This window comes from Carassius carassius, chromosome 35 (genome assembly GCF_963082965.1).
Source record: "Carassius carassius chromosome 35, fCarCar2.1, whole genome shotgun sequence".
NCBI lineage: Eukaryota > Metazoa > Chordata > Actinopteri > Cypriniformes > Cyprinidae > Carassius > Carassius carassius.
In genome coordinates this window covers 24392761-24413174 of record NC_081789.1, presented here as the reverse complement: position 1 = coordinate 24413174, position 20414 = coordinate 24392761, and the positions used below count along the sequence as shown (strand labels likewise).

At 34.7% G+C, this 20414-nt stretch overlaps 1 protein-coding gene across 8 annotated transcripts; it reads left to right on the top strand.

Annotated features, from left to right (window-relative positions):
* Positions 1-694: 694 nt before the first annotated feature.
* On the top strand, positions 695-19748 carry LOC132116302 (dystrobrevin alpha-like). Of its 8 annotated transcripts, XM_059525083.1 has the most exons (24): positions 2638-2888; positions 4787-4854; positions 5229-5309; positions 5394-5607; positions 5785-5870; positions 6352-6506; positions 8289-8394; positions 8550-8716; positions 9655-9779; positions 10106-10189; positions 10634-10699; positions 11582-11674; positions 13616-13703; positions 13983-14071; positions 14154-14267; positions 15548-15644; positions 15751-15771; positions 16822-16894; positions 16925-17002; positions 17727-17816; positions 17891-17963; positions 18060-18156; positions 19163-19200; positions 19288-19748. In XM_059525083.1, the coding sequence occupies exons 1-23, from the start codon at positions 2872-2874 to the stop codon at positions 19178-19180; spliced, it is 2100 nt and encodes a 699-aa protein (XP_059381066.1). In that variant the 5' UTR covers positions 2638-2871; the 3' UTR covers positions 19181-19200; positions 19288-19748. The 8 variants fall into 8 exon arrangements, 7 of the variants coding, with proteins under 7 accessions (XP_059381069.1, XP_059381067.1, XP_059381066.1 ...); XM_059525086.1 differs by lacking the exon at positions 2638-2888 and adding an exon at positions 695-891 and having other exon boundaries at positions 4791-4854; positions 16822-17002; XM_059525084.1 differs by lacking the exon at positions 2638-2888 and adding an exon at positions 695-891 and having other exon boundaries at positions 16822-17002.
* The last annotated feature ends 666 nt before the right edge of the window (positions 19749-20414 follow it).

The following is a 20414-nucleotide window of genomic DNA, read 5'->3' as shown; positions in this document are numbered from 1 at the left end:
TGAAAAGTTTTAGGACCATTGCAACGCGCCACAGTGAAAAAAAGGGTTCAAACCTTATATGTTATATATATATATATATATATATATATATATATATATATATATATATATATATATATATATATATATATATATATATATATATATATATATATATATATATATATATATATATATATATATATATTAGTATTTATCATTTTTATAATACATAGATTTAATCAAGGAAAAAAAAACATTTGCCCCACAAATGATGCTTTATGCTCATAACTTTTTGGCATATCAAATCAAGAAAAACACATTCTACTAATATTTATCAATATTTCTGCAAGGTTTTATTTATTTATTTATTTTTAAAGAATTATAAACCGTACTAAAACAGCCACAAAAGTCAAAGCTCCAAAAGAAAAAAAAAGACATTCACAATACTCCAAATACAGATTCATAATATGTAACAATAGACTTACCTTTTACATTTTACAAGAGACGTAATTACAAGAATGAGAAGTAGATTTGGACAATCGACATTTATGAATAAAGAATTTGTCGTTCAGGATAATGACGTTTAGAAAATGTTATATATTTTTGTCTACATACTCATAATAAATAACTGGTTTCACATTTAAAGTTATCGCCAGAGCACTGATGGTTGTCTTCAGTGGCGAGATTCCGCATTACGTCATCGCGAGAAGCGCATTACGTCACATCAAAGCAAATGAGCAGCAGAGGTCTGAGATCCGCGGCGCTCTCTGAGAGTCTGATGCGAACGAAAACAGACTTCTGTCTTCAAACGCCGAAATTCTCGTCGATAAAGCCCATTTTAGTGCAGATGGGCTTCAGTGAACCCAGAGGAGCTGAATTGAATCCCGTTTTGGCGATGACAGGCGTTTGGTGAGTAGCAAGTGCACAGAGCTCTAGAGCTTCTCTTCATTGTGAACGCTCCACAGTACTGAACAGGCACGATGCAGACTCTGCAAGTATGATATTAATAGTGTGTATCTGGAACATCATGTCCTAAATCATCGGCTGCAATGCCAGAACTATGATATTTAGCTATATGAATTTAGGTAATTTGAAGTACTCAAATTCTGCTTATTTCTGCATGCATAATCTATTTATATAATTACATGCATTTGGTTGAGGATTGGTTTAAATGCAGTGAGTGCGTGTTGTTGGTTTACTGTTTTATCTAATAAAATTCCCCTTAGTTAGTAAATACCTATCTTAATAATTGCCTTTATACTGTAAACATAAACATTGTTGGCATCTGATTAGCATTTTCTGTACTTTAAATGAATTTGAATAGTAAGACATTTGGAAAATAGGTTATATTAGGGTCTGCATGCACAGATAGTCAATCTGTGTTCACAAAAAGTTATTTCTTCATTTTGTGTGCCGTGTAACGGTATGAAAATAGACTGCATGTTGTTTTTGAAGTGCATTGTTATATTAATCAATCTAATAAAATGCATGCAGAAGACAACCTTATAATGACTTTTCTGTAAATCATAGTCTGAATGGGCTGCAAGACTCCACCCAGAGTTCTGTGCTGCTTCATGGCAGCACCATGACAATCAGAGCATACGGACAGTTACTGTGTCTGATTGGTGGAAAAGGCAGTTAAGGTTGAGTAATGGTTCACTTTGCTGCGGATATAGTTCTCATGGAATCCAATTCACAGCTTTCACAGTAGCCCAAGACAGAACTAAATGTGTAAAAGTAAACAAAATCTCTCTTCACTCAGACATTTGAATTGATTGATATTTCCATGAACTGCATATTTTACTGCATATAAAATGCGTTAATAATGGCAAAAATGTGATTTACTTACTGTATGTGTGTATTTACTATTATGAATAGCTTATTATATATATATATATATATATATATATATATATATATATATATATATTATATATTCAAATACACAAATAAATAATTCATATATATAAGATATAAATCTAAATAATATAAAAACAAACATATGTAAGTATATATTCAATTTCAGCCTGTATTAATGTCAGCTTCGTCTGTTATCTAGCAATGGCTTTTCTCAAATAGATGCATTATGTGGTTTTGGAAAAATGCAATAGCATTAGCTGCTATCAGTTACTCCCATAGACGGTTTAATGCAAGAAATCCAGCACTAATTACTCTGTGAAGATACTCTGAACAGCTGCTTTATGTAGAACGTGACTTTGTCCTCCAGGTCAGATCTGTATGTCTCATATGCCAACTGACTTCAAGGGTAAGCCAAATCAAAAAGCACTATTTCATGTTTTTCATTCAACCTGCCATGCTAAATAAATCACCCACAGAGAGTGACAAAAAAGGGAGTCGGGGTCAAAATGCCTGGATGCCACTGACTGTCCAAAAGGATATTTATAGGCTCAGAGGTCCCAGAGCCACAATAAAAGGAGAAAGAGAGAGAAAGAGAGAGAAAAATATTAGAAGACCGACTCTGTGAAATATGGGATCTCTCTAGAAATGTCCCATTAGAGGGCTTGAATTACTGTCTTCTCTAGCGAGCCATTCTTGCGTAGCCTCATCATTTTGCCTAATAATTTCACACAGAGAGTCTTTAAACTGCAAACAACTCCACAGGCCCTTCAGGCAGGATCAGGCCTAGGGTTAGGAGACGGTACAAACTTGCAACCAGATCTGAACCAGCCGTCTAGGCCCAACAAGAATGTGAGTCTCGCTCATTGGAAGTTAAAGATAGAGGCGACACATGCTTGATCCTGACTGGCTCTTATTTCAGTCAGCTGCCAAGAACTCTATGGGCCACTTTTGTTGATTCAACCAGACGAAAAGCTTTATTAAAAGTTGTGGACTTGTTGTGGTCGCTCATAAATAAGCTAGAAGAGGATCATGGTGCTTTCCGAAGGGTATCTGCTTTGGGTTTTTTTCTGTGTTTTTGTGATAGTTTGGTTCTTTTAAAAGCATTAGTTTGTGTAGATCTCTTCCAGTTGGTTTAACATGATAGATACGGCGTTGAAACAGTAAACCAAAACACTAAATTACGCTTAATTACACTGTGGGAGCTTGTTTAACTCTGAGGTGAGTTCAGTAGGGTAGATTAGTGTCACATTACTGATGGATTGATATTTTGCAGTGCATTCTGGATATTTTTCACATCCACAGGTGAATTTGATGTCGATGGCTGGATTTGTAGCGCTTTGTCCCTGTGTTGTGCTGAACTCTTGGATCTCTGGGATTGTGATTGAACATTCCTTAAAGTTAATTGAGCATTAAACGCTTTGTGAAGGAGGGAGTTTAACTTCATGGTTTAAGTTCAGGTGCAGTTTTAAAGAGGAGGGAAAACCTTATTTTAAAGCTTCCTCAGAGCAACATTTTGTCATGTTTTTATGAGATGCAATCTTTTTAAGTGCATGATGGTAAAAACTATTTACTAAGACATTGGTTGGATTTCTTTTTACACTGTAAAAAAGTATTATATCTATAAATACAGTATATACACGCTACCATTGAAAAGTTCAGGGTCAGCAGGAGTTTTTAGAAAGAAATTCATACTTTTATTTAACAAGGATGGATTAAATTGATAAAAAGTGACAGTATAGACATTCATAAAGAATCTTGAATAAAAAAAATTCTGTTTCCACAAAAATATTAAGCAGCGTGATTCTTGAGCACCAAATCAGCATTATTAGAATGATTTATGAAGGAAAATACAACATTCTTTTTTAATAAAAAAAGCACAATCTTGGTGAGCGTAAGAGACGTCTTTTGCAAACATTAAAAAATACTGACCCCAAACTTTTGAACAGAAATGTACAAATCTACTGTAAAAAAAAATGATTTAGCAAAGTTATAAATACAACAAAATTATTGGAATAAATTTTAAAAAGAAATACAAGAAAATACTATTTTAGTGCTTTGTATATACCATCATACTGAATGATTTCCCTATTTATCATATACATATTTGCATGAAGTATTCCAAGGAATTACCATTTTACCTCAACCAATAACTTGGTAATGTCATGCCGTGTACTTTTTTGTTCCTGTACAATTTCAAAGACAAGACTTTGAGATTAGAGGATTGAATTGAGCTCTGTATTTGTTGTACTAGACGATACAGCTGTTGTTTCTTTGGGTAAAAGAAGCCAGTATTGTACTGAATGTCACAAGGCAGTGATCTTCTAAATGTTATTTTTTTATCAAGGTCACAACTGGAGTCCAAAACCTGTTACTGTCTGCATAGTGAATCATAACAAAAGGTCTCTGTGGAAGAAGATGGGGGTAAACACATGTATTACATCAGTGAATGTGTGGGTCACAGGTCCATTTTGGTAGAGCTGCAGACAGCAGGGAAACACAATGGTAAAAGTAGTAGAATGATGAATATAATTGTGTATAGTTAGGATAACAAAGTAAATAGTATTATCAGCTTTTAAAAGGGAGGACAACATTCTTCCTGTATCTTTTGTTGTTGACGTCAAAGGTTGTGTGTCCAGTCAAACTTTTCATCTACTGTTTGATAGAAGCAAATCACATTAGGCAGATGCAGCATTGATGGTTTGTGTTTTTTTATTTTGAGAACTGGATTTTTTCTGTCAGTCTTCTAAAATATGCAGTGGAGAACTTTGAAGAATGGTGTAATACATTATAGATGTTGTTTTTACCCACAATAATAGTTAAATAACTTTGTGCAAATCTGAAGACTAATTGCTCAAAAGGTCTCATTGCAGCCCAGTTTGCCGTCACAGCTGTGGGACGTCTGTCATACTGTCCTTTTGTTTTCTGTATGTGTGATGTTTCACAGAAAGATCGAAAAGTCAGGCAGCTACAGCAGTGCCATGGCAGACAGAAGACAACTGTTTGCTGAAATGCGTATGTATTCCTCTTTTTTTACTCCATACTCAAGCTATGATATAATGGTGAAAATATTGATAAGTTTAAAGAATTTAATACTTTTATTCGGAAAGGATGCATTGAATTGCTCAGAAGTGACAGTAAAGACATTTACAATGTTACAAAATATTTAAAATACTGTAAATACTGTCTAAGGTGGTTTTTCAACCTAGCCAAGCTGTTTAGTCTAGTCTGTTTTGCTGGTTATAGAGGGGTTTTAGGATTTTGAAGCTTGGTCAAAGCCTCCTAAACAACACCTTGACTATCTTAAACCAGCTAAAATGTCTTTGGCTGATTTAAGCTTTATGTTTTTCCATGTACGTTCATTAGATGTGATGTTTTTCATCTCACAGGTGCACTCGATCTGGACTCTATCAGATTGGCCACATACAGGACAGCATGCAAGCTGAGATTCATTCAGAAGAAGTGCAATTGTAAGTGTGCAGGTGTTTCATGAAAAAACATTTTACATTACGCCATTTAGTATTTACTGTCATTTTATGTTTTGCTTCTTGCAGTGCATTTGGTGGATATCTGGAATATTATCGAGGTATTTCGGGAAAACAGACTCGGCGCCATGGACCTCAGCACAGAGTTCTCAGTGTCACATTTGCAAGCAATACTGTCCAGCATCTTTTCCCAGCTAAACAAGCGCTTACCCACAACCCACCAGATCAATGTAGACCAGTCCATCTCATACCTCCTCAACTTCCTGTTAGCGGCCTACGACCTGTAAGAAAGTTGCCTTAAATCTGCCTGAATGTATGACATATAGTATTCACATTTCTTTAAGAGTAGAAAGAAAAAAAGTTAATTTGAAGCTTAATTTCCTGTATATGGCAGCTTTCATGAGGACTCTTCATAATCTTCACTTGAATTGCTAATTGGGATAGTTGTGTCTTTTTCTAGGGAAGGAGTGGGAAAGATCTCAGTTTTTGTGGTGAAGATGGCCCTGGCTGCTCTCTGTGGAGGGAAGATTTTGGATAAACTAAGATGTAAGTTTCACTTTGGATTTGCCTTTGAACTGATGTGTGTTCAATGGTTTGATGCTGATTAATGAGTGCTTAAGTGAACGGACTCGATTAATCATTCTATCATCATTTTAAAGGTCAGAGCAGCTGTCATTACTTGAAAGTCACTTCTAGCCATGAGGCATATTCGCCTCTCATGACCTTGTCAGTGTAGCTAAAACTTCTCTTTCTGGTGAATCATTCCTAGTAATGTTCAAAAAAACTGTTCAAAAGTTTGGGGTTGGTAAGATTTTTTTACAAATAAATTTAAAGTCCCTTTAACAAAGGCTGATACTTTTTTTCTGGGATTTTTTGATGAATAAAAAGAACATTTATTTGAAATAAAATGTATATAATAGTTTTTTCCTACCTGTATCATTCTATGCTACCTGGATCTAGAATAATGTAGTTTTTTAATATATATATATATATAAATTAAATTGATTGCTTGTCTTTTTTCCTCAAGATGTATTTTCACAGATATCAGACCCAAACGGAGTGATGATCTACTCCCAGTTTGACCAGTTCCTAAGAGAGGTACTGAAACTGCCCATGACGGTTTTTGAGGGACCATCTTTTGGTTACACTGAGCAGTCCACAAGAACCTGTTTTCCACAAGAGGTTTGAAATGACTTTAATAATAAAATAATAATGATAAATTAATAAAATAATTTCTTATTTATTTAAGCTGTCGGACACAACCATTCAAATCATTTTTTTATCATTTAGTATTAAAATAAATGATGATTCATAATGCATTCAACAAGGATGCGTTAAATTGATCAATAGTGACACTAAAGACATTTATAATATTTCAAAAGATTTTTATTTCACATTAATGCTGTTCTTTTGAGCATATTTGATGATGATTTCTAAAGGAACACTGAAGACTGGAGTAATGATGCTGAAAATTCAGCATGGCATCACAGGAATATTTTACATTTTACAATATTCCACAATATTACAGTTTTTTACTGCATGTTTGATCAAATAAATTTAGCCTTGGTAAGCATAAGAGACTGCTTTAAAAAACATTAAAGGGATACTCCAAAATGAAAATTTTGTCATTAATCACTTACCTCAATGTCGTTCCAAACCCGTAAAAGCTTGTTCGTCTTCGGAACACAATTTAAGATATTTTAGATGAAAACCAGGAGGCTTGTGACTGTCCCATAGTCTGCCAACTAAGTTACACTGCCAAGGTCCAGAAAAGTATGAAAAGCATTGTCAGAATAGTCCATCTGCCATCAGTGGTTCAACTGTAACGTTATGAAGCGATGAGAATACGCTGTGATGCGCTGTTTTCTTTTAAATCATAGCATAAATACACGTAGAAACAGCAGAAACAGCGCATTCTTGTGGCGTGGCTGACACAGAAGCGCGTACACAGTTTGGGTGATATGGAGAGACAGAGGAGGCTGGTGACAAAGTAGGGTGGCCATATGCACCGTTCATACGGGACACGTCCTGGCCAGGATTTTAATATTTCCTAAAACATCCAAAGCTGTTTGAACAATAACATGCAGGTATTGTAATTAATAGATCAATCGTGGGGCTGCACGTGAGAAGGTGAGCTCTACAGGGAACGATCAAAGCGATGCAAATATGTACACGTGTTTGTTCTTTTCTTTGACTTGAAGCGTGAAGTAGGTGCGAGAGCGATTCAAAAGCATAAGGAGCCGTCTGCTCTCTATAGCTCTCATTAATGTCACACAACGATCGACCTGCACATTGCAAACAGCCTTAACCTGGATATTTTAGGGAATAATAAAATCCTGGCAGGGACGTGTCCCGTATGAACGGCGCATATGGCCACCCTATGACAAAGGAATTGTTCAATAAAGTCGTTATTTTAGTTTTCTTTGCTTACAAACAGTATTTTCGTCGTTTCATAACGTTACGGTTGAATCACTGATGACAGATGGACTATTCTGACGATGCTTTTCATACTTTTTTTTGGACCTTAACAGTGTATCGTTCTTGACAGTCTATGGGACAGTCACAAGCCTCCCGGTTTTGATCCAAAATATCTTAAATTGTGTTCCGAAGACAAACAAAACTTTTACTGGTTTAGAACGACATGGGAGTAAGTGATTAATGACAAATTTTTTATTTTGGGTTGGAGTATCCCTTTAAATTATCTTACAGACTGCAACCTTTGAATGTTAGTGTACTTTTTTTTTTTTTTTGCATGGAGGACAATACAACAGGTGAAAAGTTTCACAGTAAGCAAGACTTTACAAGTAAGCCAAGCATCCAGTTGCAAATAGCAGCGTCCTTGCAGTCAACATCAAGCACCATTCACAAATTCTTTCGCAAATGTAAAAAGCGAAACTGTTTTTCTCTTGTACGCACATGGTATTTATTCGACTCATTTGTTTACTAACTGCTGTCCTTCCTCAGAAAAAGGTCTCGCTCAATGTGTTTCTTGACACGTTCATGTTGGATCCTCCTCCTCAGTGTCTGGTTTGGTTACCGCTGATGCATCGGTTGGCAAATGTTGAGAACGGTGCGCTTTAAGCATGTTTATTTGGTATCTTTTGTAGCAAACCATACATAGGCTTAGCGATATGTTAGTACTTCAGCCATTCATAACCTAAATGAATGACAAATATTGTGACGGTGTTCAATTAGAAATGTTGACTTGATTTCGCTCTTTTCTAGTCTTCCATCCTGTGGAGTGCTCCTACTGCCACAGCCAGAGCATGATGGGATTCCGCTACCGGTGCCAACAATGTGATAATTACCAACTCTGCCAAGAGTGTTTCTGGAGGGGCCATGCCTCGGGAAGCCATAGCAACCAGCACCAAATGAAGGAGTACATGTCATGGGTAGGTGAACGGCCATGTGGGAACGTGACTGTGAGTAAGTGTCAGTGACGGCACGAGTCCTGTCATCCAAACAGCCTTTGACAGTGTTTGTCAGAAATCAGAAGTCAAATCAATTTATGACTTTACACTTAATTTAATTTGAACTCTGAGCATTGAATTTGCCACTCTGGTAGAATTTACTTTTCTTTTCTAAAGTACTTTACAGTAACTTGTGTATGGGAAGATTTTTTTCATGTTTTTGAAAGAAATGCTCAGCAAGGATGCATGTATTTGATCAAAAATACCGTAAAAACTAATGAATATCATGAAATATTATTGCAATTTAAAATAACTTTTTTCTATTTTAATATGTTGTAAAATATAATTTATACCTGTGATGCAAAGCTGAATTTTCAGCATCATTACTCCAGTATTAAGTGTCAGATGATTCTTCAGAAATCATTGTAGTATGCAGATTTCCTGGGCAAGAAACATTTCATGATGCTTCATGATACATTTAATTTTCTTTTTTTTTCATGATAGAAAGTTCAAAATAAATATTTTGTAACATTATAAATGTCTGAGCAATAAAATGCGTCATTGCTGAATAAAAGTATTTATTTCTCGTATAAATCGTACAGATTTCAATCTTAAAGGGAAATGAAATATGCAAATATGCTGAAAATAAATACACACTTATTTTCCACAGTATTTACAAAAAAGGACCATTTTCTACCCCGTCTCTGACTATTATAATTAAACATATTATTTTTTACTGTATGTATGTATATGTGTGTGTGTATATATATATGTGTGAGTGTGTGTGTGTGTGTGTGTGTATATTTAAAAAGAGCAAAGAAAATCCTGATTTTCAAAGTATGGTTCCATTAAACATATTCATGTATATTTGTATAAATATTGTCTCTTCTGGTTCAGTACAGTCCTTTATTTTGCTCCAGAAATCTCCAGCTAAGAAGTTGTCAGACGCTCTCAGTAAATCTCTGAGTTGTGCCTCCGGTCGAGAGCCTCCTTACCCGACGTTCTCCGAAACATCCGAGAAACCACTCAACCTCACTCATGTAGTGTATGTAAACTCAGACATCACCATATCCAACACATTTTGCTCGAATAATCCTCTTAAGTGTAAAATGTATTACATTGAATGTAACATAAATTATGCATGCTAACATTGTCTTGCGTTGTGTTTTTGCTTTTATGCTGCGAAACAGGGACACATGGTAAGTAAAGTGAGATGAAGAGCTATATATTCTCATGTTATATGATTTCACATATATTTATTTTGTTGGGGGGGGGGACTCATTTTAGACACACTGATACCATATGTTTGACACTATGCAGACAGACACACTTTTATTGCAGTGCCTCAATTGTTGTTTGCATTTTCTCCAGGCCTCCCCGACCTGCGACCAGTGGAAGTGAATTCATACTCTCTCACTCCATGCCTTCCTCAGGAAACCCTTACTCCAGCAAAACGTGAGTCTTTTTAGGAGTATGTTTACAAGCATAAAGCTGAGTTTAGATCATGTCTGTTCGGTAAGACAGGCTGCTAATAAACTAAAACTATTACTATTTTGTTAAATAAAACCTGAAATAGAATAGATTTTAAATATTGTATACTGCAATGAAAATTCGAAATATTTTCTTGGTGACTAACTGAAATAAGTTGAAGTACTAAAAATACTTAAATGAAAATCTTTAAAGAACTAATAGCAATTATGAAAACACTAAAACTTAAAAGAAAACTGAAATAAAACTAAATTACTAAATTCTATAATAGTATATCAATTCTACTAAAATACAGTAACTGCTGTAAAGATGTTCTGATCCCTTTGTGGTGTGTTTTAAACAGGTTTTTGTAAGTATGCATGCGTTGTCTATTAATTTGTTTTTTTTATGTCTCATTTTGGGGGTAAAAAGAGGTGCTCACGATGAGACGAAGCAAATGTTTTCCCGGACGACCCCAGATCTTTTAAAAGGGAAAGGGTAAGTCAACCTGGATAAAATAATGTCACTATTATCTGTTGTAAGCGCAACAAGTGTATAAAGGAATAACAAGGGGTAAAGATCATCTTGTAATGGGATACATGGGACTGTTTTGAGTAGATGCAGATGAAAACAAGGCTGTGAGGGATTGAAGTACAGCTGTTTAAGGTTTTGCATCGTTTTGTACCTGATTGGCTTTGGTTCAGAAAATAAAATTAATGTTGAGAATTTGTCCCTTGTCCATTGCAAATTTATAAAAGACTAATTTGGATTGTACTTCCATCTCATGCATCAAGTTAAAGGAATAGTTCAAATGAGCTGAAAACAGACTCACCCTCAGGCCATCCAAGATGTACTGTAGATGAGATTGTTTCTTCATGGGAAAAGATTTAGAGAAATTTAGCATTATATGACTTGCTCAGCAATGGATCCTCTGCAGTGAATGGGTGCCGTCAGAATGGGAGTCCAAACAGCTGATAAAAACATCACAATAATCCAGTCCTTTAACTATCTTCTTGTCAAGTGAGAAGCAGCATGTTTGTAAGAAACACAAATCAGCTGTTTGGACTCTCATTCTGACGGCACCCATTCGCTGCAGAGGATCCATTGGTGATGCTAACTTTCTCAAAATCTTTCCCGATGAAGAAACAATCTCAACTACATCTTGGGTGGCCTATAGTTTTTCAGCAAATTTACATTTTTGGATGGACTATTTCTTTTAATAAGTCATCTCAACTCTAACTAAAGTCTATTTGCATTCTGTATTATTCGTAATGCATTCAAATAATGCATAATTGTATAGTGTAATCGTAAGAAGACGAGAAGAAAAGATCATGAGACCACATTATTTTTCATCTCTGTGTTTGTGAAACATGGTTTCAGGGTTCAGTACAGCCTCGATATTGCGGATAGGCTCGCTGATGAGCACATGCTTATCGGACTTTATGTGAATCTCCTCCAAAAGGACCGTTCATGGTCAGTGTGAGCTGTCGGTCTGCTGTGGCAGTTTTCTCCCTAATCTGTTCTTAGAGCTCCAGGGTCACCATGTCAGTCTGGTAATACCCAGAATTCAGTGTAACATTGTTAATGTCAAACTATCATTTGAGGAAACAATGGAGGTTTTTCCACAGTTTCAATGTATCTAATATAATCTCTGCATTTTAGAAAGGACATCAGATGTGGGATGGTGACTATTCTGGCCACAGTGCTGTCTTATGTTTGCAGCTTGGCTTTTATTGTGTTTAAGCAGTGTATTTACTCTGTGTTAAACATTAGATTTCACTGCTATAGAGCGCAGCAGTCAGGAAGTCAAAATGCTCTTGGTTTTCCCCATAGAGAGATTTACTTTTAGCACTAATGTATTAACGTTTCAGTACAGAACTACCTTGAGGGTTTATAGAGATAAAATATGCTTCTATAGAGCGTGATCATATTTAATTGCTGAACTCCCAGAGAAGAACTACACAACCTGTAATCCTACACTATATCCAGAATTCACCAATCAGAGAAGTTGCTGTTGTACAATATAAGTTTTATAAATGCATGAAAGTAGTTATATCTATATATTTATATTTTATTCTAATTATGTCATTCCAAATAGTAGATAGTGTTGTTAGCAACACCAAGGTTATGAGTTTGATTTCCATGGAAACCATGTTGTCAATGCAATTTCTCTTCAGATAAACTATAACTATAATATTCTTGGGATGAGAAGTCAATATTATTCGATTTGTATGTACTTTCGTTCAGATTATCATGCATTTTTGCTACAAGCAAGCACATGTTGCTATGATTCTCTTGAGAGTGTATTGGTTGGGTTCATGGATTTTTAATTGGCTATGGTCAAAATGAATAGAAAAAATACAACCATATCTGTGCTGCAGAAAAAAAAGTGCTGATCACTGTAGCGCTCTGTTGCACCAGATGTATGAACACAGTAGTTCAAAATGAGAACTATTAATAGCATCCCTTTGCTTAAATACTGGCAACTTAAATGAGTCCATCCCAAACTCTAATTTGCCCTATAATTTAGAAAAATATTTTGTTCCCATCCATTATTCAAATAGTATGTAAACCTTTAATTTGATTAGTATATGACAAATAAATAAATTTTTATGCTAAATGCATAAATATATGATTGATTATTATATACGGGTCTTTTTTGTGTGTGTGAATTTTGTGTAGAAGTGCATGGAAGATTCATGTCAATTTGATGTGCAACAACAGAAAATACACAATCAATTATCCATTTTCAGCCACTAGTCTTTAAACAAGGACATGATTATGATGGATCTCAGAGTCACCAGGATCTCTGAATGAATGGCTACATTTGTTTTCTTGCTAGGCTACACCCTTAGCTATGATTGTGTTTCCCAGCAAAGGTTTCTGATATTATGATTATCCTTGCTTTGCTTGCAGTGCTTTTTTGGGAAACTGGGGCTCTGTGGTCTACATGATTTGCTTAGATCCTGAAATGTGTTTACAAGTGCTGGAAATGCTATCATTTTTGTGATTAGGACAGTACTGGTGGATAAGTTTTTTAAAATGATCTAATTTTGATTCATAAAGGCTCATTTTGCTTCCTTAAACTTCTCTGTCTATTTAAAAAAAAATACAGTTGGCAAAAATGTGCATTTTAAAACACACAACAAAGTTTTGTAGCTCTATCCTTCATGCATATGTATGTAAACTGTGCGTGCACACACACACACACCCACACACACATGAAGGTTGGTGCAAGAAAACTTTGTACAGGATGAATGACTGAACCACTGGTTTGTTTACTTTTCATGCTTGAGCTTTGCATAGGCTACTAATTTATATATATATATATATAATATTACAGTAAGTGCTTTTGTCATTCTAAACTGGTAACTATAAAGATGACCGAGCTCCACCCTCTTCTGTGATTGACAGTTCCCAGGAGAGCTGTAAAACCCAAGATGATGAGCACTTCCTCATTGCCCGTTACGCCTCCCGATTGGCTGCTGATGGAGCTGCAGTGGTAAGACAGCCAATCAGAGCACTTGCTCAGAGAAACATTCTATTATTCATCAAATATTAATGCCATACTTTTGCGAAACTGCTATAAAGTAAATTAGAGAAGATCGGGTTTTTTTTCTTTTCCATTAATAGATTGATGGCAATTGGATTGTTTGGGAAACCTGTCTGAAAAATTGTGCTCTGAAATTACACTCTTCTTCTTTAATTATAACGAATATGTGGAAATAAATAGATGTAAACAACTCATTAACCTTGTATACAACCTGACAACTGTTAACAGAAGACCAGAGTCCCAGCGGACATCTCTCTCTGTCTGGACTCCAACAAACAGCAGCGACAACTTATCGCCGAGCTAGAGAACAAGAACAAGTGAGTTTGAGTCTGTTTATTTTAGTATTGCAAAGTGACTTTGAATCAGCATTCTTACAATGAATAAATTGTGTGTTTTCAGGGAGATTTTGCAAGAGATCCAACGCCTGAGACAACAACATGAAGAAGCTTCCCAGCCTCCGTTAGACAAAAGCCAACAAAACCCAACATTACTGGCTGAACTGAGACTGCTCAGGTAAACACACCTGCGCGCGCACACACACACACACAGCGTACAGCCGTGAATCAGACCTGAAACCTGATGGGATGTGGTGAACAACAGACACTGATGGTTACGAGATAGACAGCATTGAAAGTGAGTGTAACCTGATCATGGCTCTTCTCATGAATGAGTGAAAGCATTTTAAAAGCAGTTTGCAACACCGCGCGTGGCTCCTTCCTGTTTGTGAACATCACCAGTTCAGATGTGAATGGAGAACTGAGCCAAGCATGGATATTTAAATAACCTCTAGTCTCTCAGTTCCCAATGTTTACTGTGGTTTTATTCTAGCAATATTGATTGTAGTGACATTATATTTTGGCACTAGATTCATATTAAATAATTTATTAGGGAAGTGCTTTGTTTGGCATTTTTGGTTTCTGAATGTTTTACTATTTCTGTAATAAACACTATAGTTTGTTTTATAAAAACCATTAGAAATTAGATTTGACCTATTATTGATAGTCTTCTGCAAATACTGCAGTTAAGAATATGATTCCCAGGAAAGAACTATGGTAAATATATATTATTATATCCTTAAACACCAGCTATTCTATTCTATATTCTATTTTTATAGTTAACACCATACTTTGTTTTAAACATTTGTAATATTTATGGAAATTAGATTTTAGCGGTCTCCTATTGATAGTCTATTGCAAATACCACAGTTAAGAATATGATTCCATTCCATGGTAAATGTTTATATTATGGTAAAAAAAAAAATTGGATAATAAATTTGTCTTTATTACTATTTTCATAATAAACTTGATAGAGGGTTTTGTAAAAACCATAATTACATTTTTAGAAATTAGATTTTACCTGTAAATAAAACCTACTGCAAGTACCATGTTCTAGAATATGGTTCCTGATTTATATTTATGTTTATTTTTTTATATAATTTAATTATATACATTTTTATGTGTTTTATGTTGTTTTTATTGATTGGTATTTTTTAAAGTAGAAAACATCTGATATAAACAGATTGGGTGAATTGTTATGTTGCATTATGTATCTTATTCATAAACTATCCATAAACTGACATAACCAGGCATTGCTTGCCTCTACACTCTACAAATTGTGTTCAACACTGATGGGGTGTGTGGGTGTGTTTACACCATTACCTAATTTGTATGATGTATTTAATAAATATGGTGGTAAATAGCACATGAAATAGTGTCAAAAATCAGGTTGTTCATGGATCCACAATGTTTTTTGTTTAATGTCAAAGTTGCTCTCTTTGTCTGATTGTGTCTCAGGCAGAGGAAGGAGGAGTTGGAGCAAAGGATGACGTCCCTTCAGGACAGCCGTAGAGAACTCATGGTCCAACTAGAGCAGCTCATGCTTCTGTTAAAGGTGAAGATCACACACAAACACACAACAAATGATGATGACATGATTTTAAAAAGTTAAATAGAAATGCAGAGTTCCATGTTAATGAGCTGAACTACTCCATCTACAGGAAGAAGAGCTAAAACGAGCCGTAAGTCTCAGTAACGAAACTGTAATATACTTCAGCTGATTTGAGATTAACTGTGTGTTGTGTGTCTGTTCTTCCTAATATTAAACTTATGAAATGCTTGTGTTGGTTGTGTCTTTGGCATCCAGAACTTACATTTGTTCATTTAGCATATCACAAATCTAAATAAATGCATGCCGTTAGACAGACTACATTTGTGACCCTGGAGCACAAAAACAGTCTCAAGTTGCTGGGTTATATTTGTAGCAATAATCAAACATACATTGTATGGGTCAAAATTTGAAATTTTTCTTTTATGCCAAAAATCTTTCGAATATTATCTAAAGATCATGTTTCATGAAGATATTTTGTAAATTTCCTATTGTAAATATATCAAACTTTCATTTTTGATTAGTAATATGCATAGCTAAGAATTCATTTGGACAACTTTAAAGGTGATTTTCTCAATATTTTGTTTTTTGTGCACCCTCAGATTCCAGATTTTCAAACAGTTGTATCTCGGCCAGATATTGTCCTATCATAACAAACTATTCATCAGTGATAGCTTATTTATTCAGATAATATAATTCTGAGTTTGGAATAGTTTACACTAATGACTGGTTTTGTGGTTCAGGGTCACATTTGACGTTGTCAGTTACATACTCTAGTTCTTTATCAGTTTATGAACATATTAATAATACATTATGATGTGAATTATTTTCATTGTTTGTGCTATAGACATGAATGATTGGGAAAAAGTGGCAAAAACAAATCTAGTATTATTAATATTTTTAATTAGCCTTTAATGTATTTTAGATTTGTTTGTTTTTTACATTTCTATTTTTTAAATTTTTTTATTTAAGTACTTCTAAAAATTATTTTCAGTTAGTTGCCAAGGCAATATTTCACATTTGAACTTAAATTGACATATTTAAACTCAACTTAAAGTAAGCTTTTCATCTGATGTTTATATTTTAATTAATTGCAGCTTTATTTCAATGAATGAAAATGATTTTTAATAATTTCATAAACAATAACAGAACAGGTTTAACACTAAATCTTTTTGTATCCTAGAACCAGGGCCCTGGCCCCTCCCCTCGCTCCTCCCCCAGCCACACCATAAACACATCCATCCAATCAGTGTCTGCCATCCCCATGCCCGTCCAATCAACATCCAGCAATACCACACCCAGTCAGACACCTCAGGACTCGCTCATGGGCCTGGGAGGAGAGGTGCAGCAGGCCTTCACTCAGGGTAACAAACATGTTCCTCTTGTGTTTTCAAAATAAAACACTGGAGAGTTTATTCAAAAATAGATGAAATACACCAGAGCATATAAAAGCACAAATGTGAGATTTGCATTTTTGTTCAAGCATTAAAATGGATTATGCAGCAACATAATTATTTTGGAATGAGATTGCGTTTCTAGATTCCGTTTAAAAGTTGCTTTTGTTTATTTAGTGATTTCAGTGGAAACCACATTGAACCCAAAAGCATAATTTAAACTGAGTTTATCTATAAATCAAAACCATACCTTTTTAATATATTAAGTAAAATGATTACATTTTTAAGTAGCAACTATTAAATAATAATAAATTAATTATATACCTGAATAATGCATATTATGCGTCTAGCCAAAAAAAAAAAAAAAAATTAAATCAATGATTTTGAAAGAGGTCTTATGCTCAAGGATGAATTTATTTCCTCAATAATACAGTAAAAACAGTAAAATTGTGCAATATTATTATTATTTAAAATATCTGTTTTATATTTGAATAAACTGAAAATTGTAATTTATTCCTGTGATGTAAAGCTGAATTTTCATCATCATTACTCCAGTGTCACATGATCCTTCAGAAATCATTCTGATATGCTGATTCGCTGCTCAAGAAACATTTTTCTGATTATTATCAACACTGAAAACGCATTTATATTCATTTAATATTAAATATAAAATAATTTTATTTCTTGATTAAAGGCTCCAGAAGGAACTTCAGAAATGATCTCCTGGTAGCTGCAGACTCCATAACCAACACAATGTCTTCATTGGTGAAAGAACTGAACTCAGGTAACATCGAGTTTAAACACATGTTTGATTCTAATTCTAGAATAAGTCATTCTCTGATGTTCAACCATGTTTAGAGGCGGGGAGTGAAACAGACCTCACGTTCCCATCATCAGACGTTCTCCACGCCAGGAGCTCTCCAAGATCAGGGTAACAAAAACAGCTGCTGTTTTCACCTGCTAACTGGAGAATCCCGTGTTGTCCAGATCCCCTGGGTGCGTGTTAACAGTGTTTCTGGTCTCACAGGGCAGCAGGTAAGCTGGAGTCTGGGGATTTCTATGGACATGATCTGGAAAAACAGCTGAACAGAGAGCTGAAGCTTGAGCAGGACAAGAACGTCCTGGTGAGACACTTAAACATATACAAAGGCCCACAAAAAAACTCCTTCTAGGGGATTTCAAAGCAAAAACAGTAATGCAGAAGAAAGATCAGCTTCTGTCCAAATGAATGTGTACCAGAGCAGAGTTTTGCATGTGAAACACTGTAATATGCAAATCAATAGTCATCGTTTTACCCCTATTTATAATCTTTGCATTATTATGATGCGAAAACTTATTAATAATAAATGTTACTTGAGCAACAAATCAGCATATTAGAATGATTTCTGAAGGATCATGTGACACTGAAGACTGGAGGAATGATGCTGAAAACACAGCTTTGCATCAAAGGAATAAGTGACCTTTTAAAATATATTGTAATAGAAAACAGTTCTTTTAAATCATGATAATATTTCACACTAGTGCCGTTTTTACTACATTTTCGATCAAATAAATGCAGCTTGTGAACATTTTTAATGCATTAAAAACAAAATAAAAAATCCTCAAACATTTGTCATTTGTCAACATTATTTTCACCTTTAAATTTAATAATACATGTAACAAGCGGTTTAAAACCCCCAGAAAAGATAAATAAGATCTCCACTGTTTCTGTATTCGCACCCATATTGTCATCTGCCCCAAAGCCATTTTTAAGCAGCAAACTTTGGATGAATGTTCTGGGAAATATGCCAACGGTGTGTACTACATCGTAAATCAAATTTGATTTCTTTTTAATTGCCATAGAAATTAGAAGAAATAGAAATGAAGTATCCATTAAACCAAATGGATATTTCATTGTAATGAACATATCCCCAGGCTGCTTCCAGGCACCTGTTTTTGAGTGGCGAGATGATGTTCATTTTAACCGTGCATCTGTACAATTTTTGCAATGTGCCACAACTTTTACCGCAAATTCCTTCCTACACGCTCCTTCCTTCTCATGTATGGTATCAAATCATTTTAGCGTGGTACGGAAAGCCTTATGAGGAACACTCGAGCAATTCAGTCCTTTTTCTATTCTGTTTTTTCCAGGTGACTTTACAAGAATAGCTGCGTTGTAATAAGCAATGGTAAGTATTTTTCAGTTGAGCTGTGTCAGATGCAATACAGCAGTGTTTGATGGTTCAAACGAAGCTTTTCTCTCTTTCTCATCGCAGGGAGGAAGATTGAGCGACTCTGAAGCACTGTGCAACCAGGCCTGAGCTGGATCATAGCACACTTCTGCAAACACAACCCAATCTATAAATATAGAAATATATTTTTAGAATCTACAAGATGTTTTAAAACAAAACTGTGAACTGACTTTGGAAATGACAAATAATGGAGCTGTCTACAACACCGCCAGTGCCATAAATCCAGTGATTATGAGATGTGTTCGGTTTGGTTTATTTCTGTGTGTATCTGTTCAGACTTGTACTGTATTTAAATATCTGTTGGGTGAAGAGGGGGTGATCTTTAATGAAGCTGCTATCTTTACAAACTACACTTTTATTGTACATCAAGAGCATAACAGCCTGACCTGATGCTCTTTTAAAGCATATATAGAGTAGGATTATGTTGTAGTTTCAGTTTTTCTTTGAGAGTGGAAGGATTTGAGATTTTCTCATAGAGTTTGATACACAAATACACTGCCTTAGCTTATCAGACTCTGTTTATTTTAATAGATGGATAGGTATGTGTACTTTGTTGCAATTTGATAATTTATCAAGACATACATCTTAATTAATAAGAAGAGTCCAGAAACAGGTGAATCTCATATATGTCACCAGTTATTTGAACATTTACATTTTTTTTTTTTTGTAGGTTTATTTAACTTTTTTCTAAATTCCCCCAAAATAAAAATGGAATATGTTTTGCATGAAGAAAATAAATCCTGTTTTTCTCACATTGACAATTAAATCAAATAAAATTAAATCAGCCTAAACTGAAGGTTGTAATAAATCAGTTATTTATTTGCATGATATATACATGATACACACACACATATTCATTATTGCAATATTTATTACATTTTTTATTCTCTTCATGCAAATTATATATTTTGTATTTTGCTAATTTTTTGCAAATTATATATTATATAATTTGTACCTCTGCATTCAGTGGAAGATATAATTTGACTCTAAAGAGCACACAGTACATTTAACATGCTCTATTATTCAACTTGCAAAATTTTAAATGTTTTAAGAAACAATAAAAGAAATTTTTGAGACAAATATATGAGACAGCATCTGACACTACTGAATGTGCTGTTATGTTGATAAAGAAGCAACAAGATGCATATTTT